This window comes from Cynoglossus semilaevis, chromosome Z, assembly GCF_000523025.1.
Source record: "Cynoglossus semilaevis isolate Cse_v1.0 chromosome Z, Cse_v1.0, whole genome shotgun sequence".
Classification (NCBI taxonomy): domain Eukaryota; kingdom Metazoa; phylum Chordata; class Actinopteri; order Pleuronectiformes; family Cynoglossidae; genus Cynoglossus; species Cynoglossus semilaevis.
Window position 1 is genome coordinate 14,732,915 of NC_024328.1, and position 11,387 is coordinate 14,744,301.

Genomic DNA, 11,387 nt, shown 5'->3' on the forward strand with positions numbered 1-11,387 from the left:
GCCCCCCCCAACCCCCCCACCCTTTCTTCCCCTGTCTGAGCCTTTGCACCTGTTGTGACTCGTCAGCCAGGTGAAGGAGATCCTCTGGTCTTCGCGCTGTTTTTTCAGCTGACTGTAGCTACGGGGCGGCCGAGAGTCCATTCATTAGACTGAACCACCTCTCTCTCTCTGTCTCTCTCTCTCTCTCTCTCTCTCTCTCTCACACACCCACCTCTCTTCCCTTCCCCTACCCCCCCTCCCACTACATCTTTGTGCGCAGGCCAGTCTGGTCGACACTGTGGCTGTGTGGATGTGTGGGGCAGCATCACAGATTCCAGAGAGGTCAAAGAGGGTCAAACGTCGCCCCCGGTGGACTAACTAACGGACAGACGCACGGACGGGCTGCTTTGTGGCGGAGAATTTTAAAAGCACAGAGGATTTTTTTTTTTTGGCGGGGGGATTTATTTTATTTGCAGCCAGGATGAGGGGCAGCACGGTGGCTCGGTGTGTGACTCTGCTGGCCCTGTGTTGTCTTCTGATACCCCGAGGAGGTGAGGCCGCCGGGGGGGTAGTTTCTCAGCAGCAGGGTGAAGAGAGCAGCCGAGAGGTGGAGGAGGACAACCACGATCGCGATCCTGATCCCGGTCCTGATCAAGTCCCCGCAGGAGACCCACGCCCTCTGGAGAGAGACGTTCGGGAGACGGGGGAGGCAGTGAGGGCAGGTGGGGCAAATACTTGATAGAAGTACATACAGTACATGTGGTTGATGTGAAGTATCGCAATACATATTTAAAAGTACTCAGTGAGATGTCGGATTTACCAACGTAAAAGTACGTCACATTGTTTTGCTTTTAACACCAAGCTAATCGATCAATTACTTGCGAAACGTATTTTTAACAAATCAACAACAATTTCCTGTTTTATCCCCTAGTGGTGGAATTCTGTTACTTTCGATTCGTCTTTGCGGAACAACAACGTTAAACATTTTAGGGATGTTTTTATTTGAAAAAAATAAAAGAAAAAATTACAACCCTCATGCAGTATCTCTGTAAATCCTGTAGGGGTCTCAAACCTCTCTCACCGCTGATGTATTTGAAATTAAAAAGTCGGTTTAAATTTATGTTAGATTGTGGTAAATCCTGCTGACTTTACATCGTTTGGCCGTGAAGTTAGCTGCGTCCGTGTCGTCGACCGTGTCACTGACTATCTGTCGATTATTAGCGGATGCAAAAAGCTCAACGGCGTCGCGGACTCTCTCTACAGTCGAGACGTCACGAAAACATTTTTTAAATTTTTTTGTACGGGTCAAAGGTCCTCAACCTCAGAGCCGTGGGCCCGTACCAAATTTCCTGTTTCAGCTCCTAGTGGTGGAATTCTGTTACTTTTGATTCGTCTTAGCAGAACAACAACGTTAAACATTTTAGGGATGTTTTTATTTGGAAAAAAAAAACAAGAAAAAAATTACAACCCTCATGCAGTACCTCTGCAAAGCCTGTAGTGGTCTCAAACGTAAATTAAAAAGTCAGTTTAAATTTATGTTAGATTGTGAAAAAAAATCCTAAAAAATGTATTTGAAACTGAATCAGTTTGGTGACATGAAGCTCAAGTCGACGCTAAAATGATAGAAGTTCGCAGTTGCATTTCTAACGCTCACGAAAGCAACTGTAACTTTAAAGATCGGTTCTGTGCTGCGGTCACCAAGTGTCAATGAACGCACCACACAAATCAGTTCATATGTTTATGCTAGCAGTTAGCACAATTGCGCTATTACAAACGGCAGAGACGGCCCCCTTGTGGGGCAATGGTGTAAATGCACCGCCAGATGTCTCACTGCCGTTTAGGTCGACTCGAAGAAAAAAAAAATTCTCGACTTATTCGGTCACACAGGCGTGAAATGGACACACGTGCAGTACTACACCTCACCAGCAGGGGGACAGGGAGGGCAGTCAGAGTACAGCATCTTGCCAACAGATTTATTCTCCAGTCATGACTGTTTCCACAGACGCTGTGATTAACGCTCACTCCCGGAGAGAGTGATTTTATTTTTTTATGACTCATCGCGGTGAAAAAAAACTGGAATCGGTTCCGGGTCCAAACGTGTTCTGATTCAAAGTGAAGTCTCTCACCTCTTCACTGTAACGGAGTGATTTTTTTTTTTTTTTTTTTTTTATTGACTCGACCGTAGCTGTGTTTTCCATCTCCGACCGTCTCCGTCTGGATTCTTTCCTCCTTCGTTTGTTTTGACATCGTAGGAAAAAAAATATGTAGCGCAGAGCGATTCAAGAAAAAAAAAAAGTCCACTGGAAGAACACGGATCGGAATTTTACTGTAGAAAATAATCGGAGTTGGTTGAAAATAATTCGGACCAATGCGACACGGCGCTGTAGCCTGTTGTCACCACTAGTCTTGCTAAATTAGCAATGAAAAATAGCTTGAGTCTAAAAAAATAGCATTCAGTACACGATAGTACACAGTAGTACAAAATATCCCGATCTTTCTCAAAGTTCACAAACTGCTGACTTTACATTGTTTGGCCGTTAGTGGTGAAGCTAGCTGCGTCCGTGTCGTTGACCTCAAAAAGTTGAAGGGCGTCCTGGACTCCCTCTACAGTCGAGACATCAAGAAAACATTTTTAAAAAAATCTTTGTACCGGTCAAAGGTTCTCAACCTCAGGGTTGTGGGCCCGTACCAGGCAGCGTGTCATTTGTTACCGGGCCACTGGGGAAAAAAATAGTTTACATTTCGTTAACTTTCAGTGAGAAAAAATTAAATAAAAAAAAATAAAAAAGTTGTCGACTTCAAAATAAACGTCTTTACGAAAACAGTCTTCGCTTTCAAAATAAAATGTCGACTTTTTTTTTCTTTTTCTTCACGTCCTCAGGACTGTTGGCCAGAGTGAGGAGGGCAGCGGAGGAAGGTAAGAAGAAGAAGAAGGACAAGAAGAAGAACAAAGAGCCCAAGGATCCGAACGCGACCAAAAAACCCCGAGGCGAGAAGAAGGGGAAGAAGAAGGACAAGACGACGACCACCGCACCCCCGACTACCACGGGTGAGGACGGAGCAGAGGCTCAGGGTGGTGGGGGGGTGGGAGTTAATAAACGTCACTCATCCTGACTCTCATCTGCAGCAGTCCCGACGGAACCACCCACGGAACCACCCACGGAACCACCGACGGACTACCCTTACTACGACCCTGGTGAGAAGAATCTGTGAGAAAAAAAAAAGTATTAATGACTACGTCACCCCTTGGGGGTCAGCCCCTACTTTGGGAATCCTTTAGCCTAATGAGAAAGACAGGCTGAGAAAACAACGTTAGCTTTGATTTAGCGTTGCTAAATACGGGCTCTCGCACTGAAACTCCAAAGGTACTAGCATGGTGCTAACATATTAGCAGCATGTTGACAAATACGCTAGGTACAAACACAGCGCTAAAGGGCCATCTCTGCGTGCTGGCACGCCACTAAAACACAGCGGATGCTAACTCGTGGGTATCAAGCTAAATGCTAACTCTAACTCGAAATTTTTTTCGCGTTTCTCCATCAGACCTTTGGAAACCGGACGAGGACTACTGGGACGCCGGACCCACTACCCCCAGACCTCAGCCTGCTAACCCCACCGCGGACTTGCACGACCACTGGCCGGAGGAGGTCGACCCGGCTGTCACAGACGCCCACGAGGATTACTGGAAAGCGAGGGAGAGGGCGCCGTCGTCCACACCGCCGCCCGACGCCCATGACGACGACCTTTGGAAGACGGAACCTTCCACGCCAGCGCCTGTTATTTACGACGACCTCTGGAAACCGGACGAGATGGAACCCAACACCTTCGTGACGGACAACTACGACAACTACTGGAGAGAGGTGGAAACGACTCCCTCTGCCCCCCAGGTCGACGGGAAGGGCGGGACCGACGACACAGAATACTGGAACGCAAAATGTACGTCCGAGTCTTTGTTTCTCCCTGCTCAGTTATGTTGGCGCTATGATCACTCTACGCAGATGATTCCGCCCTAATTATACATAAAATCCGCAGCGTAAATGACACGAACTCTCACACGCTCCGTGTTTCCGACTTTCATCCATACCGAAAAAAAAAACAGAGATAGACTCCGCGTTAGCCTGCTAAAAACTGTCGAACAATTTTTCCCGCCAAACATTTTTCACCGCGGAACACGTCCAACACCATCACTCAACGTGGATCAGATCTGTTTCCAAGAGAGTCCAACACTCTAGGAAAAAAAAAAATCCCAGAATTCAACTTTCAACACAACATTTCCGAACATGCATTTCCGCAAAAAAAAATTCCGCCAACTTTAATTTTGTGGACTTGAAAATTCCATTATGACACATTAGGAGTAAATGCGTTCTTCCCGGTCTCTATGGGACGCAGACCCCTTTTAAGTCGAATTTTCCGAAAAATTTGCGCCGATGAATTGACATTTTTCTTGTGTTGGACTGAATGGTGGAAACTCTCCGTCTTGTGTCGGTGGTGTCGGGGGCTTGACTCCGGACTGGACTGGATTGTTCTCCTTACTCTGTGTTTCCAGCTCCGTGCACGTCGTGTTTCCACTGATTCATTCACACTGGCACGTCGCAACTTTTTACTTACGTTCTCCTAGTTCTCGGCCCGTGTGTGTGTGTGTGTGTGTGTGTGTGTGTGTGTGTGTGTGTGTGTGTATGTGTGTCGTTGCCTTTGACATTTTTCCATCTGACGTTCCCTCTCCTTCCAGACGATCTCCCGTTCCCTGACGGTAAAGAGGTCAGCCCCGAGATCGTCGTAGAAACTCTACCAGGTAACTCTTTCCACGTCAACCTTCATTATCATCATCACGTATCACGTTTGTTAACTTGTTTTTGTTCATCCCTGTAATGATAACAAGGCCCTTTGTTCTGATTGGCTGTCGGCGGCAGCAGCAGCAGCTCCTCAGCACCTGGAACGAATCGAGCATCTCTGTGAAGTAACCCACTTTTTTTTCCAAACAGGACCCTGTGGCTTTCTTCGGTTCCACTTACTCGACAGAATTTTCCGACGTTTTGCCGAGGAGTGAAAAAAAAAAAAAGGCCTGTCATCAGTTCACATGTTAGCTGTAAATGAAAGGCCCTAGCGTCTTAATGACATCTTCGGAAAGGCAGTGACGTCCGAACAGAGGGCTGTAAAAAAATGCGGTTGTTGCAGTGAAATATTTACACATTTAACGTCGTAAAAAAAAAAACTCAACTTGTGAAGAGGTTTTGACATTGGTTTTTTTATTTGTTTTTTTTTTTTTTTATCGCAGAGGAGCCGACGACTGCTTCACCGTATGAGGGGACGTGGTACGAAGACTACGATGAATATGGTACTTACCCATTTACAGAGTACACACGCAGATGCATACACGCAACACTGGGGTGCGTATCGGTAAGATACGTATCGCGATACAGAGACAACGATACGATATTTTGCGATATATTGTTTGTTTGTTTTTTCTCCAGATCTTTTCTTCAGATCGGGGATGTCGTAATATCTCTGCAGTGCCCCTATTCTGAAGACAAGAATCGTGTCTTGTTTTTTTTTTTAAACGTTCTAATTCCTTCAGAACTTTTATCTTCATTTAACCCACCCCTGCAATAGCACGGCTTAAAGCATTTTAGAAAATCTGATTAATCACGATTAATCGCCCAAATATTGTGATTGTAATTCATTCAAATTGTTTACGATGACAAAATCTAGGAAAAAAAGACCAAAAACAGCAGGTACTGTAGGTGTCAGTGTTTCTCGCCTGTTTTTGATTTGGGACTGATCCAAATTTGGGAGCGTTTGACACGGAAAATCGTCAATAAAATACACATAAAAATTCAGCTTCCCACAGTTGGCGGATGAAACTCAAACGACGATTCCGTCCGTCTGACGTCTACGTTCGGCACTCGCGATCAGCATGTCCCATTTTGAAGCGCTAATAACTATTATACATATATATAGATATATATGTATATATACATACATATATGTATATATACATACATATATGTATATATACATACATATATGTATATATACATACATATATGTATATATATATATACATATATGTATATATACATATATGTATATATACATATATATGTATAATAGTTATTAGTGCTGTCAAAATGGGACGTGTACAATATGGGACATATATATGTATATATATATATATATACATATTTATGTATATAAATGTATATATGTATATATATGTGGCTGTATATATATATACATATATGTATATATATATACAGCCACATATATATACATATATATCTATATATATGTATAATAGTTATTAGTGCTGTCAAAATGGGACGTATACAATATGGGACATATATATGTATATATGTGTATATATACATACATATATGTATATATACATATATGTATATATATATACAGCCACATATATATACATATATACACACATATATACATATATATGTATAATAGTTATTAGTGCTGTCAAAATGGGACGTGTACAATATGGGACATATATATGTATATATACATATATGTATGTATATATACACATATGTGTATATGTATGTATAATAGTTATTAGTGCTGTCAAAATGGGACGTGTACAATATGGGACATATATATGTATATATATATATACATATATATGTCCCATATTGTACACGTCCCATTTTGACAGCACTAATAACTATTAAACATATATATACATATATGTATGTATATATACATATATATCTATATATATGTATAATAGTTATTAGTGCTGTCAAAATGGGACATACTGTATATATGTATGTATTTATAGACATATATATATAACTATTCACAAATTTTGTGAATGATCATTTGTGGTTTTTTATTCTAACGTTCCAAGTTTACAGTTCGAGCTGTCTCCGACGTTGATTTAGAGCCGTTTCAATAAAACTGTCGGTTGTTTCTTGTCTTTTCCCTCAGGGAGAAAAGAAGAGGAGACAGAAAACAAATGGATGGAAAGAGAACGAGAGAGAGCCAGAAAGGAACGGGAAAGGCAGGAGCGAGGTAAAAGAACCCAGATGTGGCTCCGCTTTTTTTTCCCCTCCACTTACGTAACACTTTTTTGACAACAAACCACAAGTTGTTTTTGCAAAAAGCAGAGAACGTGACCCCAGACCTCTGACCTTTAGGCCCCCACCACAGATAAGGATTTGAAGCTGCTCGCGGATTTAGATCACATTTTTGCTTAAGTGATCGCAGGTGGCACCGAGGTTTATGTGACCGTCGGGGAAAAAAATAAACCCCAAAGATTTCCATCTAGGGAAGATCTCAAGGAAAGCTGAGATCGCAGAGATTTTAAGAACGCAGAGAAATCTCCTCGAAGCGGTGCTAAAGCGAAGCAGGTGAGGGCGATGTGAGCCGTCAAAGACGCACATGTGGTGCATTAGTACGCTTGGAAAAAAAAAGAGAGAGAGAGTGAAATAAAAAACTATGTAATTTACATCGCACTCAATTCGTTCTCTTTGTGGTTCGGAGTAGTGTTTTTTTTTTTTAGTTTAGAAAAATTTAGAAAAATTCCACGGCAACGAACCAAACAAAAAATCCCAATAAATATATACATTATAAAAAATTATAAATAAATTGAAAAGAAATTCTTATGTAGTGTTGCAGAAATTAAAGAAAGACAAGTGCAAATTTTCTTTTTTTTTTTTAAACCTTTTTAAAGTCATATGCTGCACCCTAGTGGAAGAGTTTTTTCTCAGACCAATCGGTCCACACCTTATGGCACGCCAGCGTGCCACGGCGCAGGGGCTGAGAACCGCTGGTTTAGAGGATTGGATGATGTATACTGGTGTCAGGACCGGGGTCACATCCTGTCTGCACGGATCGCTAAAATCTGGGCTTTTTTTTTTGGCCAACTGAAACCACTGATGTTTCCGAGCCTCTGAACGCAGCACGAACACGAAACCAAACAAAAAGTTCATAACCAGAAAAATATTTTAAGTCAAGTAAAAAATTCATCAAATTCTTAGCTCGAATGAACAAAACACATTTTTCTTCAAAACGTTTTGGTGCGAAAATAGAAAGTAGAAAAAAAGAATGACATCGCACAAAAACTACCGTTTTCCGAACTCGAGGTTTTGACTCGAAACAAGAATAAAAATTCTTTGATGTGATCAGTTTAAAAAAAAAGAGATTTTTCTGGAACTAAGTACAAAGGTCGTCACTCCGACAGATGTCGTCATTTCGGAACAAGATGTTAAAACTTGGACTGGAAAATCGGAATCATTCAAACGTTAACTTTACTCTCCAAACATGAGATAATTTTTCTGAAGAATTAGACGCTTAATAAGATTCATCGTCTTGGACGAACTTCGGTTTGGTATTTTGTAGTCGTACTACTCGAAGTATGCGTGCTACGATTAGACGTTTCTATCCTCGATAATCAATACGAAATTTTCTTCTTCTGCAGTATTGCGACATTCGCCTCGACTCAGATCTGTGAGTACTTGCATGTGCGACTGTTGACCTAAAAACATGTTTGTCATTTTCTCTCTGTCGCTGCGATGTCCAGCAGCTTCGCTAGTTAGCGTGTGAATGATTGCGATGATGGATGGGAGTCTTCCTCAAGGCCTGGTCTTTCTTCGAATCACATCTGCTCTCAAGATTCCCAAAAAAAAAAAAAATTCACGATGAGTTAATGTCTGTGTCAGTACCGTTTCAGTCCAGAAGGACGAAGACTCGGACAAGTGTGTTTGACTCATTCAAACGATGTTTTTTTTTTTTGTTGTTTTTGTTTTTTTTAAACAGAGAAAGCGCAGAAACTGAAGGAGGCCGAGGAGCGAGCGCGGAGCAGACCTCGCGTCTACAAAGAGCCAAAAAGTACGAGTCAAAAAAGTTTGGATTTCTCCACGACTTTTGTGAACACACACACCTCCAGGTGGTGCCATTTACTCTGCTGTATCTGTGTCTGTGTCTGTGTCTGTGTCTGTGCTCCCCGGCAGAATGCCCTCCTCTGGGGATGGAGTCGCACAAGATCGATGCCGACCAGCTCACCGCCTCCTCCATGTCGCAGTACCACTTTGCACCACAGAGGGCTCGCCTCAACATGCAGGTACCCCGGTGCTCAAAGGTCGCTTGCACAAGTGAAGGTTAGAGGGTATATAAGCAGCACCCTCTATAGTCCATCCATCCATCCATCCATTTTCATCCGCTTATCCGTTACCGGGTCGCGGGGGCAGCAGTCGCCACCCAAATCACATTGCACCGTAGCAAACCTTCCTGCAGGTGGTGAGTCCACTGGAAGGTACCAACCGCCCTGACCGGGATTCGAACTTGCCCAGGAGGTGAACCCTGGGGTTCCACACCAATGACAGAGACATTGCCTCTGGGCCAAAGCGCCACCTCTATAGTCCAATGAATGTATAACATATATTACACATATACATATGCTGTAAATATATATAGAATGTAGAGATACATATGTATGCAGTTATAGTATGTACATATATAAATTTTATATATGTATACATATAAAGTATATGTTTATATAGGCATATATACATATATTTAAATATATGTAAAATGTAGAGATACATATATACAATTATATGTATGTACATATATAAATATTATATATGTATACATATGAAATATACAGTATGTTTATATAGGCATATATACACACATTTAAATATATGTAAAAGGTAGAGATACATATATATGTATTTCTATGTATGTAAATATATGAATTTTATATATGCATACGTATAAAATATATGTTTATATAGGCATATATACATACATTTAAATACATGTCAAATGTATTTATATGTATGAACATATATGAATATTATGTGTATATATCAATTATATGTTTATATGGGTATATAAACATACATTTAAATACATGTAAAATGTAGAGATACATATATAAGTATTTATATGTATGTACATATATTAATATTATATATGTATACATATAAAATGTTTATATAGGCATACATATATAAATATATGTAAAATGTAGAGATACATATATATGTATTTCTATGCATGTACATAGTATGTACATATGTGTTCCCTGTGGTTTCCAGGGCTCTGAGGATGAGGAGGACCTGAGAGGCGGGGCGTGGTGCGCAAACTCAGAGGACACGATCCACTGGTTTGAGATCGACGCTCGCAAGGACACGGAGTTCACGGGAGTTATCACTCAGGGCCGGGACTCTTTGAACGAGTAAGAAGCGCTCAAACACAAACAAGCGCACGAAAAATCACCGACGTCTGAAACGTGTTTGTTTTTTTTGTTGTTGCTATTGTAGGAGCGACTACGTGACGTCCTATTTCCTGGCGTTCAGCAACGACAGCAGAGAATGGACAACAATCCACGATGGATACGCAGACTGGGTCAGTTCACCAGAAATGACCTCATCGCTCTGAGCGACGTCGCCGCCTTCCGAGAATCAACTCGTAAAAATCCTCGACCGTAGACGGTCAGAAGGATGGTTATTTTGATGTCTTGCTCTGCGTAACTTCAGTAACAGATGAGGAACATCTCATCACGTGTCCTGAACGAACTCAGCAGCGACTCGGACAGAACCATTTTTCCCATTGATAAAAAAAAAAAATCAATATATATGTCCCACAGCAGGGGCTTGCCCCCCATTTTGAGAACCACTGGGTTAATTCGTATGCAACTAAGTTGCAGTATGACAACTAGCTCTGTTTTCCTCTGACTGCCTTTCCTTTCCGTCTGCACATTTTTCTCTAGTTGTTCTTTGGAAACAGTGACAGGGACATTCCTGTGATGAACCAGTTGGCGGAGCCGGTGTTGGCCCGGTATATCAGGATCATCCCGCAGAGCTGGAACGGCTCCCTGTGCATGAGGCTGGAGGTCCTCGGCTGCCCGCTGCCTGGTGAGGTTCAGACTTTACACCCGAAAATGAAAACCCGTAACGAAAACCCAACGACATGAACCCAGAAATAGAAACGTGTCCGTTCTGCTCCATCCTGGCTCACAGACCCGACCGAGGTCCAGTACAGACAGAATGAAGTGATGCCGGTGGATTACCTGAAGTTCAAGCACCACAGTTACTCGGAGATGGTCCAGGTGAGTACTGCTACACATGGACTGCAGTACTACAAACATCCCTGTGGACAAGGTCTGCTTCAGTTCACACTTCAATAAAAATATATATTTATATATTTGTTATAAATATATGTATATAAATATATAAAAATATATTTACATATTTGTAAAAATTATATGTATATCAATATATAAAAATATATATTTATATTTTTAATAAATATATAAATATATATTTTTATAAATATATACAGTATATAAATATATATAAATACATAATATATTAATACCATCCATCCATTTTCATCCGCTTATCCGTTACCGGGTCGCGGGGGCAGCAGTCGCCACCCAAATCACA

At 41.5% G+C, this 11,387-nt stretch overlaps 1 protein-coding gene across 1 annotated transcript in view; it reads left to right on the top strand.

Moving 5' to 3' along the window:
* Positions 1-251: 251 nt before the first annotated feature.
* Positions 252-11,387, top strand: part of LOC103398036 (inactive carboxypeptidase-like protein X2) — a 15,880-nt gene continuing 4,744 nt past the window's right edge. The window contains exons 1-13 of the mRNA XM_025053140.1: positions 252-701; positions 2,861-3,028; positions 3,107-3,175; positions 3,523-3,915; positions 4,709-4,771; positions 5,255-5,314; positions 6,922-7,005; positions 8,752-8,823; positions 8,946-9,055; positions 10,038-10,177; positions 10,263-10,347; positions 10,712-10,856; positions 10,962-11,050. Coding sequence (XP_024908908.1) covers positions 461-701; positions 2,861-3,028; positions 3,107-3,175; positions 3,523-3,915; positions 4,709-4,771; positions 5,255-5,314; positions 6,922-7,005; positions 8,752-8,823; positions 8,946-9,055; positions 10,038-10,177; positions 10,263-10,347; positions 10,712-10,856; positions 10,962-11,050 — 1,719 coding nt within the window. The 5' untranslated portion in view covers positions 252-460. The remainder of the gene's footprint in view (positions 702-2,860; positions 3,029-3,106; positions 3,176-3,522; positions 3,916-4,708; positions 4,772-5,254; positions 5,315-6,921; positions 7,006-8,751; positions 8,824-8,945; positions 9,056-10,037; positions 10,178-10,262; positions 10,348-10,711; positions 10,857-10,961; positions 11,051-11,387) is intronic.